Here is a 15211-nt window from a genome sequence, read left to right as displayed (position 1 = left end):
TCACCCCAACAGCTTTTATCAATTTAAACCGCTAAACAACAGGATAGGTCATAACCCAGCCTGCTATTAATAATGTATTTATTATGTACCACATTACAAATTGGGGTAGGGACTAGAAAAAGATACCTTTTAAGAAGGGTGATTTGATTGTCCTCCAGAAGCATCACATGTGCCTGGCCACTCACCTGCTGTACAGTCCCAAGGCAATCAAAAGAATAAAAAATCTCATCCAAGGAAAAGACGCCTACATCGTGGGTGGGCTCCTCCACAGAGACGATTTAGCTGTGGCTGATATGTTGAATGTACCCATCCTGGGCTCAGAGCCTGAGCTGGCTCACCTTTACAGTGCCAAGTCCGGAAGTAAACGGCTCTTTGACAGTGCTAATGTGCCAGTGCCTCCTGGAATATCCGATATCTATACTTACCAACAGGTATGTAGGGTGCCTCTGTTCAAGTGTCTTCTATCCCCTTGACATTGTACAACTTTAGGTAATCCTGTCCAGTCCTGTCCAGTGAAGAATGTGTGAATGCTTGAGTTGCCCTGAAGAGATCTATCTACATTATGCCTTCAAGTATTTTTGGTTTCTGTTTGTCTGTTTCCCATACTGTGAATTGAACCCAGGGCTTCTCACATGGTAGGTAAGTACTATGAGGTTTTATCCTTAGCTCTCTTTTAACTTTTTTAGACAAAGTTTCACTAAGTTGCACAGGCTGGCTTTAAATTCATGGTTCCCCAGAATCTATGATTGCATGTCTGAACTACCAGACCTGGAGGCCTTATTATAGAAATTACTAGAATTTTCAAAATTTCTACCTTTTGGAATGCTGCTAAAATTAATCATAGGAATTAATCTACTGTCAGTATTTGATGCCTTAATATCTATTAGTTTATCATCACATTTATTAAGAGTGTGTTTTGGCCAAGAAGTGGGTTTGGAAGCTTTAGAGAGTGCGTGGGAGACTTCAGAGCACTGAACACATCCTTGACTCTGATAATACTTCGGCTATTCAGGAATGGCTCGGAAAAGAGTAGGGGAAACAGGAAGTGAGATGGCCTCAGGAATAAACTACTTCTGGTTTTCCCTTGGACGCAGTCTGTGGCTCTGCACTGTTCCATTGGCCTCTAGAAATGTTCTCCTTCTGATTTAGCTCCAGCAGGTATTCTACCATGTAAACGCCATCTGTTTACATAATAAAGACAATTCAAAGACAAACTGCTGGCTGGTAACATTTCCTAACCCCTACTTCTGAATTTCTCTTGACCAGTTATCTGAGACAATCACAAATTATCTCTTTTCCCTTCTTCTTGGACAATGAAGGACCCATAAAGGTAGAGGCAGTGAGTAAGTGTCAGATTTGGGGATCTCCCTCTCCCTCTACTCTCTGCTTAGTCTGGATGCTCCTCACAGCAGGGCCCCTGAGAACAAAATAAAGCCTTTGAGCTAATCACACATTAGAAAGCTACTTTGAAGACACTATAAATCCATCATGCTGCCCTCAAGTGTTGAGTCTTGCTAGAGAGAGTTCCTGGCCAACATTTGGCTCAAAGCAGAAACAGTCTGGGATTTTAGTTGAGGAGACCCGGAGAGACTGCCACCATCATTAACTTCCACTGGAATTTGAAGGTACCTAGGTGGATTGCTTGATTCTGTTTCCTAATAGAATGTTTTGGCTGAGAGCCTTAATATGGGAGAAATAGATTTTTAAATGATACAGCTGAATGCACATACTACACTAAACAATCTTCATGTCTTTAAAATGCATGTGTAAAATTTGTATTGAGTTTTAGTTTCATCTTCATTGATAATAACACAGGCAATCTATGCTCTAAAATATTTTAGAACTTTATACATTAATTGTGGTTAAAGGTGCAGGCACATTTAATACAATACAAACTCTGTCTAGTGTAGTTTGAGTTTTCCTGACTGGCCCACAGTCAGGACAAATCTCTCTTACCCGCCAGTCCCACAGTCGCTCAGACCCAACCAAGAAAGCACACAGAGACTTATATTGTTTACAAACTGTATGGCCGTGGCAGGCTTCTTGTTATCTACTTCTTCTATCTTAAATTAACCCATTTCTGTTAGTCTATACTTTGCCACGTGGCTTGTGGCTTACCAGTGTCTTTACATGTTACTTTTCACGGCGGCGGCTGGTGCTGTCTGTCTCCAGCCTTCTACTTCCCAGAATTCTCTTCTCTCTTGTCCCACCTATACTTCCTGCCTGGCCACTGGCCAATCAGAACTTTATTTACACAGAGCGATATCCACAGCACTTCCCCCATAGTTTACATAGGTAAAATTACATATATCAAAACAATCTCCAACTACAGTCTAGTTCTAATATTCAGACATAGGATTAAAACCCTTCTCAGAGACCCCCAGATTTGAAGGATGTTATTTGACATATAGTATGTATCAATGGTATAGCAGTAAGCCAAGTTGTATCTGGGTTCTCTGATTGTTTGGAACACATGCATCTGAGGTCAGCAAGAACTGAAGTACCCATTGAGGCTTTTCCAGATAGTAATAGCTCTACCTAATCAATCAGAGGGTGTCAGCATTTTGAATCTGCAGATGGTGATGAATCAATCTTGACTTTTTATTGATGTGTATTGCAAATTTAAAGTGGGGGAAAGCTGTGATTACTTTAACTTAGGTTAATACGTATTCTTGGGTCTTAGTTGGAGTTTCACAGTGTAATTTTTCTGCTTTTACTCTTCACCAATATAAAATGAATCACAACTAAAAATATATTACATTTTTAAAAACAGATTCAAACAAAAAATGATAAATGTTTGGAAATAGCATAAAGTCTTGTGGTTTATGACTGAGTTTTTTTAATCTAGCACAGCACAGTGAGCATTTCCTGTTTTGATCCATAAAATAACCATGTAAGTCCCTTTCTGGCGTGCGCTTTGTATGAAATATTGACAGCTTTGGTTAAATAATCAAAACTGGCAATGCTGTTTTAAAGCACTGTTCAATTTTCACTTAAAGATAGCACATAATTCTTCCAGTGGTGTAGTCTTTACAATACTATTGATCGTTTTCGTTTCTGTAGGGATCCTGCCACAGGCACCCATTTATAGGACTCTCAGAAGCAACAAATAATAGGATTTGGAGGAAACACATACTAATTCTGTTAGTATTTGAAGCTTCCAAGTATATAATATATCTAAATACACCATTTTTTAAGGCTATGCTGGAACACCTTTTCTTAATCTAGCAAAATAACTTTTTAGCCAATATGAGGAGACTAACCAGCACTACTATAACTTGTGATCATAGAACACACAGATCATGACAAGATATGGCCAAATACAGAATATAGCTGACTGCGGAAAGAAGGGGCGCAACCTTGGAAGACACAGTAGAAACCTTCTTTGGCTGTGCTCACAGCCATATTGTTTGTAGACCAGAGCCCTTATAATTTAAACATCCAAATTATCAATAAATAGTACTCAATACTAGAGAGCTGAGACAATTTCATTTTCACCTTTATTGAATAACCTGTAGTTGTATGAGCTTTCTGGAAACCCCAAGTGTGGCTATTTTGGTATCTCTTCCACACTGCAATGTCATGTAGCATCCCCCAAATCATTTGCTAAATAGACACAATTCAGGATAACATAGCATGCCTTTAAACAAAACCATTTTATAACTTTGCAGTTCTAGACGTCAGCAGGACCATTAGTCTTCAGTGCTTTCAAACTCTGTAGTTAAAAAATAAAAATCCATTTGGTAGTCAAAAGAATAGATGTGCTGCATAATTTTATGTCAACTTGACAAAACTATAGTCATCTGAGAGCAAGGAACTCAATTGAGAAAGTGCCTTCATAAGATTGGGCTGTAGGCAAGCCTGTTAGGCATTTTCTTAATTAGTGATTGATGTGGGACGGCCCAGCCCATTGTGAGTGGAGCCACCTCTGTGCTGGCAGTCCTGGGTTCTATAAGCAATCAGACTGAGAAAACCATAAAGAACAAGCCAGTAAGCAGCACCCCTCGATGGCTTCTGCATCAGCTTCTGCCTCCAGGTTCCTGCCCTGTTTGAGTTCCTGTCATAATGGACATCCTTCAATGATGGACAGTGATGTAGAAGCGTAAGCAGTATAAACCCTTTTCTCCTCAAGTCGTCACAGCAATGATAACCCTGACTAAGACAATAGAGAATCAGAATATTACTGTCAAGTATAGGATGCCACAGCATGGGCATGGGTAGGTATAGGGGACACAATGAACTAGTGCTGTTTTGTTGCCTTTGGGAAGTACAGACAACAAAGTCATTTCATAATCTAATGAACTGGTTTTCTTCAAAGTTGAAATAAAACGTTCTTACATAGAATTAATAATCTTGCGACAGAAACTTTTGTCTGATTCAAACACAGTACAAGTGACTTACTGACTTGGAAGCAAGTTGTTTCTCTGATCCCTCCTCTGCCCTCTCTCTACACTTCACCCTTCTCCAGCTACCTGAAGGCTTGGATACGAAGCCCCACAAAGAGGGAATGAGTGTAGGATTTGGAGTCAAAGCAATCCAGGAGAAGCCCTGCTCTGCCACTCAGTGCTGTATTATCATAGACAAGTCACTCAAGTCAGTCAGCCTCTCCTTATGTATTAAATGGAAATACTAATGATGCCTTTGTCGTAGGTTATTATATTAAATGGGAAACTCATATAGAGAATGCATGCAACAAGGGCCAGTTCCTACGTAATGTTAGCTACTATTGTTCTTACTATCATTTTATAATTAAAACATGGATTTTTGATCCCTTAAAATTTCATTTGTTTAATCCTAGTTATTGAGAGAGTATTGTTTCATATCTAATACAGGACAGCTGCAATTCCAGGAAGGCTGTTTCTGAAAGTGGTTTTTGTTGTTGTTGTTTTAAGTTTTAGATTTTTTTCCATTTTAAATCCTAAAAATAAAAGCTTTTTTCCCAATATAATATTTTTCTTGATTATTTTGGAATTTCACATAATGTCCCCTGATCACCTTCGCTTCCCAGTCCTCCCAGGTCTACCCTCCTCATTGTGATCTGCAAATGTTTTTCTCTCAGCTATCTTTATAATACATTCATTCATGTCACAATTACAGGCAACTTGGCCAATTGGCCAAACAAATGTATGCTAGTGAGGAAAAATGTCTTCCACATTATAGTACTTAGTTATTTTAGGTTACAGTATTAAAAGCTCAACAAAGTTTTTAGGACTATATTTTTATAGTCTTGACATTATTAAAACAATCATTTGAAGACACAATAACCAAACTCCTAAGTTACTGAGAAAGAAAGGTGACAATTCCAGGGTCCAATTATACATGTTTAAAATGTCTTTTCTTTTTTCCTCACAAGTCAGCAATAATAGTTTTTTAATTTCTCACAAATACAACTGCATTTTAAACATGGCTTTTTATCCCATTGCTAGTGATTTCTTTGTATCATACATCACTTCAGACTTCCTGAATCTGTCCTAATTGGTGGAAGGGAGCCTGATAAACAGACTGTGTAGAGATACACTCTTAGCACCACAGCCAAGCTGCTATGACAGAAAGGAAACCCGCTTTGTTGTGTTCTGTACCGTTGCCCCACAGATGATAGAACAATTGGGCCAGTTGGTGACTGACCACCTGCAAGTCCGACGCTGGGTCTTCAAAATGAACATGGAATTTGGAGGAAACGGGACGGCATTCTGTGACATCCCTTCCTACCTGGAGTGCTACAAGTGGGCGCTAAAGGAGAGTAGACGATATGGCCGTGAAGACTGGAAGAAGAAGTGGGCGCAAGTGAGTGTTCAGTGGCGACTTAAGCCACAGTGCTGTGGACAGTCGGGAGATAAGATCCTTTCTCCCAGACTTAGCCCTGTCATCTATCAGCAGAGCCTTTCCCGGGTCTTAGTCCTAACAAACAATATGAATGGACTTATTGTGTTACTTAAATGTCCAGTTGGGGGGTCAAAACATCTTTTTTCACACCTCAAACTGATTATAATACCTAAGGAATGCTAAAAGGCCATAGTCAGGTAGCATTACAAATCTTAGCATCTGCCCCAAGCAGTTCCTGTGCTTCTGCCAACCATGGTGATTAAGCTAGCTGTGTTTTATTATGAGGAATTCTACTAGCAAATGGTGGTCATTGTAAGCTTATGTAAAATAGCATTCTGTCAGGAGCCATGTTTTTGAAGACACTCTAAAGAAATCTATGTAACTGCTAGTCCCTATGAAATGCTGAGAGAAGAAAAGACCCCAGAAGAGAACTTCTAGAAAAAGCTGAGTAGTAGGTTCAGGGTCTCAGGCTATGAGTGGAGGTGTGTAAATCTTTCCACACAGTTTGGTGAAATGAATTATACAACCTCAGTCTGCTTCAATTTTGCTTGATATTTGTACATGGTTTAATGTTTAACCTGACCTCTAAACACTGTCCCACTTTGTATCCTTACACCCAGCTTCTATTTATCACACTACCTTGTTTTGCCTGCCCTACTACAAAAAAGGAAATTGACAGGCAAACTCCCTTTCCTCCCAGCATGCATAGCGGTGGGCCTTGCAGTGATTTGCATCTGCTTTGCGCATCCCACTACAGAAGTCTATGAATCAAGACACAAGTGATAGAGAAGAAGGGGCACACTGGTGGGAACCACATTACTCCTGGGCAAGTGAAATGATGAATGAATCTAGAGAACAGTCAGGAGGGAGAGTTCCTTTTAACAAATGGGTCGGTTCTCCCCATGATCTATTCTGGGCTTTCTTCCCCCTCCAACAGTGAACGGACTAAATGCAGTACCTGTCATGGCTAGCTCTTTACATATTATTTAAAGGATACCAAAGTGAATTACTCTTCTAGAAAAAAAATAAAGCAAAGAAAATGTATTTAATTTTGAGACCAATAGAGGTTTCTCTTACGTTCTCTTTGAACTGGATTTTATCTTCGTGAAGCAAAGCTGTTGAGTTTAAACCATGAAAAAGTCTAGCACTTTTATTTTAAAGAATTGAAATACTAGTGTATATAGTGTTTTCTGGCCTCAGCGTTTCAAACAAATAATTTTTAAAGAATTCCCCCTGACATTAGACTATGATAAATTTGAAATGCTTGACTTTGAGTTTTAAAAATATTTGCAGTACTGACATTTGGCTGAATTGTGGTTAGAAACCTCACTGTAGATTATTTAATTTCAATTATTTTAAACTATGCCATTTTAAATTGTTACCAAATACATTTGGCACTGTTTGTTAATGTTATTAAATTTGAGACTCTTAAATAATTAATGGTCTATTTAAATCATTTTTAAAAAACTTAACAGGGAAAAATAATTATTCAGAAATCCTGTTGTGATGCATGGCTCATGCTTAGCTATGATGCGTGAGAAGCCAAAGCTGAAAATGAAAATGAAGTCCCTGTGAGCTCCCCCCTCTTGCAGGGACTAAGGACAGCTTATGCCTTCAAAGGGAACCTCCTTGGAGTGGAGGGGAGCTGCGGGTATCTATTGAGAATTTAGGATTGGAAGCCCCCTTTGTTCCAGAAGAGCATTGTAACGGTGCACATTTAGACATCAAAGCATTACTTTATGAGCACAGGCGTGTTTTAATGTCCTATTACAGTCTGTAGACCTGCTCCTTTTGATAATGAAGATGTTGTATCATCAAGCCTAGCCTGGCACATACAAAACATATGCTGGCAGGTTATTAAAAATTTCAGCTTCTTGATGAAAGACTATCCTGCAGGCTAAGAGTCCAGAGAAAGACTCCATTCTGGGAGAATTATTAGAAATGAGAATATGACTGTAAGCACTAAATTATGTTAATACTTACAAATGGCATCATTTGCATAGCAGTTTGTGACACGATGCCGTGATTTCTTTATTGGTATGTCATAGGCAACAGATGAAAGCAGCGCTGTTTATGGGGTGGGAGCTACTTTGGAGTCTTATGCAGATGCTGGTCTTACAGGTAGGTAGGATTCGGTGTAGACATAGATAGACAACATAAAGACCACCTCTTTGTCCCCTCTAATTTTGAACTGAGCTTTGTCTGGTTGCAGTTGAGACTTGAAACAAAGTCACAGGAATCGTCAGGTGCTAAAAAGCCATAGTCACCCTTGAAAATTCAGGATCAAGATGTAGGAACCTCTGGAAAAGCAGAAAGGCCACAATGGAAACAAAACATGAATTTTCATATTTTCTCAGAGGCTGGTAACAAGCTTCTGCTTGTAATCCTATTGGCCAATGGAACCAGCTCCCCTTGCTCCACCCACTGGATCCAATAAGCTCAGTTGTGGAGTACACGGCACTTGCTAAAGTTTCTGAATTCTTGCACAAATGCACAATTCCTTGCTTCTGAGTCAGGGTATTGTTTTTGGTTTTTTGTTTGTTTCTTTGTTTTTTGAGACAGGGTTTCTCTGTGTAGTTTTGGTTCCAATCCTGGATCTCGCTCTGTAGACCAGGCTGGCCTTGAACTCACAGAGATTCGCCTGCCTCTGTCTCCTGAGTGCTGGGATTAAGGGCATGCACCACCACCACCCAGCAGAACAGCATATTTTTTAGAGATTTAATTTTTTAATTTTATCTGTATTGGTGTTTGGCCTGCATGTATGCCTGTGTACCGTGTGTGCCTGGTGCCTGCAGAAGACAGAAGAGGCCATCCTAGAACTGGTCACAGTTATAGCCACCATGTGGGTGCTGAGAACCAAACTCTAGTCCTCTTGTGAGAGCAGGAAGTGCTCTTAACTGCTCAGCCATCTCTCTAGCCAACAAGAATAGTTGTTTTTTTTAACCTTTCCTTGTATACTACTTTGCTTTACTGTGTTAGAGTGTTAGACACTTGGTATTAATTTAAGCATCACCCTAAGGGGAAGATCCTAATCCAGGGTACCTAAACTTAGAAAGGCAGAGTAAACCATAATCATCATTTCATCTTCTTGAGAACTAAGTCAGTGAACAAACCATTACAAGGGAGGCCTGCCCACCACACTGAGCTCAGAACAATCCCCACTGCCTCTGTGAAGCCCTGCAAGCAGTAGTGGGGACCAATTGTAGGGACTGACCTAGGTTCCTCATGGAGAACATGGTTTAGCATAATCAGGTGAGCTCAAAAAAGCCATTGACTCATCACCAAGGATGTTTATAAAGTTAAAATATAATAACAATATTAAAGATATGTCTAACCAAATAAGTGTAAAATCACTTTCTCATTGCCTTCATTTTCCTGACTTAATTCTCAACTGTGTATCAGCTCTCATTGCCACAATAATTGTAAATATGCTAATTAAACATAAGATCTTAGCCATTTACCCTGTTTATTCATATTCATCACATTTAATGGCTGTATGTTAATCCATTTTATTAATTCTAATATGCTAAACCATTCACCTGTCTGAAAACTTCAGCTCATCTCCGGTTTTGTTTTGTTTTTATTTCTAAATTATGGACCAGAGAAGAGCTTTGTTTGTCATTTTAGTGTGTGCCAAAAACAAAAACAAAACAAGACAAAAAACTTGTGTTATATTTTTCTAGGAGAAAGACCCATGAGTAGAATGCTGTATGAAGCAAGAGGGCCTTGGCTCCTGTTGTATATGCTGTGTTTATAAGAAGGTGCTAATGGCTTCCCAAACCACTAGCAGAGCACACAGAACAAGGACAGACTTCCTTAAATTCCTAGAGAAGCACCCCCACCTTAGGTCTGGCCTTGGGGCCCATGCCAGTGCTGCTGCTCTGGCTGATTTTCTACTTTCCACAGACGTTCTCAAAGCACCCATGTCCCCGGCACAGGCACTCATTACTCTAGAGTGCTTCCCTTTCCCACAAGGCAGTGCATCGGGAGGGGACGGGAGCTGTCAGTATGCACACCTCAGCCTCATGGGAGGAGTCCCTGGAAAACCCGGCTGCCTCACCACATGCATAGCTGTTAATGTGCACAGCTGACAAAAGAGAATGTTATGTATTACCTTGTGCCCGGTCATGGGGATATACACGTTGGTGCTTTTCTCATTTCAATACACTGGCATTGTCATTTGAGTCCACCTATAAATTATCAAAAAGCGTTGACAAGTCTACACTAGCCTACCTTCACAATCTGAAGCAGCACTACAAGCATGGTGAGCAGTTCAAGTCTTTTTTTTTTTTTTGCATAAGCCACCAAAAATTTTGGTTTGGTTTTACTTATTTTTAGACATAATTCAGGTTTCCATGGTAAGCACTTTTAAGCGGGAAAAGAGTTGCAATGGGTCAGTCTGAGGCTGAGAAGTAGAGAACTGAGGGGCAGTTGACTTCACAAGGTCCCACTGCTTTGCCTCCCTGAGAGCCTGCTAGGGAACAGCCATAACCAAATTACTAGGCTCTCTAAGCTGCCATCTTTATCTGGAAACAAAAAACAGTACACCTGTCTCATGAGGTGGTGCTGAGAATTCAGTCAGTCCTGGGAATTGGCTAGCAATGTTCTTAGCATATGAAAGTTTAAGACATTGTTGCTTTTTATTATGCATATTAATTAAATTTGTATTAGAAGAAAATGCAAGCAATACTGAGTGAGTAAATACAAATCAGTTGTTCTTTGGCAATTCAGAAGGTTCTTTAGAAGGCTTTTGTAGCCTTAAAGAATACTGTAGCATGCTTCAATTATCATTATACAAGATGCTGTCAAAAATTCAGAATGATGATCCAATTGTCCCTGTGCTATGATTTTCCCAATGAATGCCTTTCAAAGAATAGCCCTTGATAGAAGCCTGGCCTCTTACCATTTGAAAGTAGAAAACAATATGTGTATTGTAGCTTTGTCCATGTTGAATAAAGAAGCTTCATAAAGTAGAGATTATTCTGACCAAAACATTGAGTCTGGATGCTTCATTTTCTGGTTCCAGTTGGCATATTTTCTAATTAGTGTAGCAGCACGTCACCATGATCATTGGAAAGTCTTAATCATTTACATATTTTTTTCTTAGCTCTGAGAATGACTTAGAACGTTTTCTTCCAGTTCACTGGTTATTTTCATGGAGCTGCCAGGGTTGAGTGTGAGGTACTTCTCTGTGCCTGAGGATGGTGACAGGAGAAGGGAAATTGCCTCCCCAGTTAAATGAGAGCCAGGGTACCCCTTCCGAGGACCTATAATAATCAGCTATACAAGCTGTTGGCTTGTGTGTCCTATTGATTTAATATGCTTCTAATCAGTACATAAAGCTATGGGCCTGCAGTGTTAATTTTTCATATGCTTACAAAGTACCCTTTGATTTTCTGTCACACGTTAATTACAGCGTTTTGCCATTAAATAGGAAGCTTTGTGTAAACTAATTACTAGGTAATCATTGTCTACTGCAAGCGTGCTGTTTGTACCTTTTATTTTATTCTAAAAATGCACAGATCTCACAGTCTGGAAACACTCTACCTTCCAGCCATTAGCTCTCACTAATTCATAGCATTATTGTGGAGAGTGGAGGAGTTGTAATTGTTGTGGTATCAGAGCTGTTAATTACCGGAGTAAACAGTTGAAATGGTGCCAAGGTCTATTGTACAAGGCAGAGAAAAGGAGGTTTAAATGTTACTCCCACCATCTGGGGACTGGAGGAGAGGCAAATGCTTGGAAGCAGTGGCGAGGCACTGCCGCCGCTTCAGCTCCAGGGTTGGCGGCCATATGGATCCAGAAAAATTGGAATCAATTGAATTTAACTGCCAGTTTTTCACAATAACAGCGTGGAAGGAGGGAATAAAACAGAAGATGAGAAGGAGGAGAATTGGTTAGTGTTTTCATATCCAGGAAGGTCCCGCTGGAGTGCTTTTGGAATTGTCTGCTCTGGTGAAAACCACAGAGTAGGCTCGGGCTTTGGAATGGATTCAAAGTAAGCTATTCCTCTCTGACGGCCACATGCCATGTGCTTCTGGTCATCTGTCCTCGGTGCCCCTTGGTGAGCCAGGGATGCCCTTGAGAAGTCTAGGACTTTCTTTGACTGAGCCAGATTCAGCCCCCCACTGTGGGATTCACTGGTCTCGTCCTGTGCATGATCTGTAGAGAGAACAATCAATTTGCAATGCTGTTACATCATCCTGACTCCTTGTATGCTGTGTGTGGAAATACCTGAAAGGTCCAGCTCTTCCTGACTCCTTGTATGCCATATGTGGAAATACTAAAAAGGTCCAGCTCTTCTCTTGATTGAGAAACAATGTTGCTTGCCCATTCCTTTTGTATAGAATTAAATCCAAAAGTCTCTTGATAATCTCTCGGTCTCATTCCTGGAACTCAGTCTTTCCCCACACTTGAATGAGAATCAGAGCCTGGTCTACAAAGTGCGTACCAGGACAGCCAGGGCTACACAGAAAAACAAAACAAAACAAGAAGAAAGAAAGGAGAATCAAGTCCAAAGGGCATGTGAGTCCCTTTTGTCTTCACTCTGCAATTAAAGAGCTTCCATCTGCGTCCACAGTTTTCCCAGCAGCCTTATTTCTCTGTGTGGATAGGAAGAAACCTGTTCCCAGGGTTAGCAGTTATGGCTAATTCTACTTATGGTTGATTTAAACATGACATGGTTTCTGTTTTAAAATGTTGGACAAATCTTTGAAACAGTCATATGTATTTACTGGTTGTCATTCTTACAGTTCAGTATAATTTCCTTGAAAACTCTTTTCCAATGGTAAGAATATTTGTCTGTCACCAGTCATTTGCTGTGGGAACTACTTTTCATTCCCCAAACATGAACATATTCTTCTCTTTTTAAACCACCCTGGATTACTGTATTGATTTCTCATCGTTCCTTTAGCAGATGTTGAAGTAATTTGGGGTGTAATATAAACAACTCTTTTAAAGAGAGAAATCACAGATACACCAGGAAAAAAGGGGGCAGCGTATATCAGGCTTTTCTAATGGCAGTTTTGTCAGAAGAGGGAGAATTTTCTCCTCCTTTTGTGTATGTGCAAAGTTCAATTAAGAATGTCGAGAAGCACTTAATCTTTATCTATTGAAACCCCCAGCATGCAGCGCGACAGGATGAGCCTAGAAACAAACAAACAAACAAACAACAACAACAAAAGCCTAGCTCCCTGTGGTGAGGGGAAAGGGAAACAGCAGTGTGCGCACTGGAAAGAGGAGAGGGAACGAACTTCTCCGCATTTGTGGTCGCGGTGAAACAGTTGTGCTGAGCTTTGGAATAGAAGCACAACATATGTGCCTCAGTTGGACAAAATGCTTCTCAAGTCACATCAACTGCTAGGCCTGCATGTTGGTGCAAGGTGGAGGTCTAGATAATGAGGGACAGACTCCTCGAGAAGCAGTGAGTGGCTAATGCTACGTAAGTATGGAATTATATACCGTGTTTTCAACATTCAGTTTAATGAGATCCGCCACTGCAGCGAATCACTTGCCACACACCCGAAATGGGCCATTAGCTATCAAGGGAAAATTGTCTTGGCTGCTTTTAGCAGATGGAGCAAATATTTTACAAAGCAATTTTACATACCAAAAACATTTGTGTGCTTTGGTAATGCTGGTTGTTTTACATTATGTTACCTTCTACTGCAGCATAATTTTCCACCTCATCGAAGGCAAACTTGGCATTTTTGATTTTTAAATTCTCCATTAACAATTAAACATGGAGTATTAAAGCTGTCCTTAAACTTTAAGTAGGTATGGGAAGTAGTTTTTGACTTGCTGGAGACATTTTCATTTTTTTCTTCATCCTTTCAACATATTTTTGCGCCCTAAAGAGGGACTGTTCCTAATGATCTTGGTAGAAAGGAATGAGTGAGGACTTCACTACTCACTAAAATGAAAGCAATCACCATGTGGGGTTAGCAGAGCATCCACTGGCTTAGAACTACCATTACGGATTATAGGGACATGCTTTGGCCCACCCATTTGTTGTATCCATTTAAAATGTTTAAGCTTCAACTTAAATGGCTTTTTAGATAAAGAGAAACTGGCCTCGGCTATATGGAAATTCACAGTTGTTCTGGCTCCAGACAGTAATGTCACCAAAGACCCACAGTTTCTGTCCTTTGAACTGTGCATCAGGCTAGTTCCTTCCTAAGGCTAGCTTCCAGAATTTGGTTTTGGTCCAGGCAATAGAAAGAGAGATCACCTCACCTGGTAGCAGCTCAGATCACACACTTTCTTTCCCTGGGCCCCAGTAAGCATTCCCTAGGCTCATTGGGTCACATCTGTGTACTGAACCAGCCACTGTGTAAGGGCAAGGCTACATTTCTTTGGAGGTGAGAGTAGAATCCCCCCTCAATCCATCTTCCATAGCAAAGACTAGGGAAGAACAGTTCCTGAAAGGAAGTGTGGAGTATCCTTAACCTGTAGCCAACAGCAGATATCTACCCTACTATTTTTCCATATTTAACATCATACCTGTAGTTGATCTAATCTGTCCAGTGTGTTGGACCCATTGATGGCAGTTACAGGCAGAGATCCCACTTTACTATGGCACACTTGTAGAAATTGAGTTTAAACCCAAATTTTGCTTCTTCCTAGCTGTATGACACTAAATAAAGGTAGTACCTCTAGATAGTGGCTGTAAGATAGTAAATGTAGGACCCCTGGCACATGGCTGTAACATGTTAAACTTTCAGTAAGTAAAAGCTATTATTTCACCTTAAAGACCCTGGCAATTTAAAAAAATGAGCAGTTTTAAGTCCATCTTTACTGTGGAATGCCTCTTCTGCCCACCTCTGTGTCACCACCAATTCCACTTCCAACACTGCTCACATTACACCACATGCCTCTACCTGAACAGGAAGGGGTGTTCAGGAAAAAGCCGGAGAGCTCCTGCAGCCTTGCCGTATGGTATTACACTAGACATTTGTCCCAAGTAGTCCATGGGTCCCCTCTGACATGACAATCTTACTGATTGTCCTGTTTGTCAGATCACTGTCCTACCCTTCTGACCTTGTGTCACTGCCTAGGCCTCCTGTCAGGGTCTTCAGAAAGACCCACGAAGCAGAACCATCTAGGTAGTCTCTGGAATTTCCTTACACTCTGTCTTAATCAAAAGGTAAAGAAATGTTTCTTTGATTTTCTTTTGAACATCATCAAACAATATCTGATGTTGGATATTGGAGTTTAATGAAGAAGTTATTTTACTTAATATACTACTGATAATTCAGCCAAAAAGCTGCAAAAATGAAATATGAGTTTTAGTACAATTGAGAGTATTCTAATTTCTAATTTGGACTCCTCTTTCTTCCTTCATCCTACACACACACACACACACACACACACACACACACACACACTC

At 40.3% G+C, this 15211-nt stretch overlaps 1 protein-coding gene across 4 annotated transcripts in view; it reads left to right on the top strand.

Moving 5' to 3' along the window:
• Positions 1-15211, top strand: part of Iqch (IQ motif containing H) — a 183321-nt gene that overhangs the window by 108647 nt on the left and 59463 nt on the right. For all 4 annotated transcript variants that reach the window (XM_036193329.1, XM_036193330.1, XM_036193328.1 and 1 more), the window contains 2 exons: positions 159-431; positions 5593-5784. In XM_036193329.1, coding sequence (XP_036049222.1) covers positions 159-431; positions 5593-5784 — 465 coding nt within the window. The remainder of the gene's footprint in view (positions 1-158; positions 432-5592; positions 5785-15211) is intronic.

This window comes from Onychomys torridus, chromosome 7, assembly GCF_903995425.1.
Source record: "Onychomys torridus chromosome 7, mOncTor1.1, whole genome shotgun sequence".
Taxonomy (NCBI): Eukaryota; Metazoa; Chordata; class Mammalia; order Rodentia; family Cricetidae; genus Onychomys; species Onychomys torridus.
The sequence above is the reverse complement of the archived record's forward strand: the minus strand, read 5'-3'. Positions and strand labels throughout refer to the sequence as shown.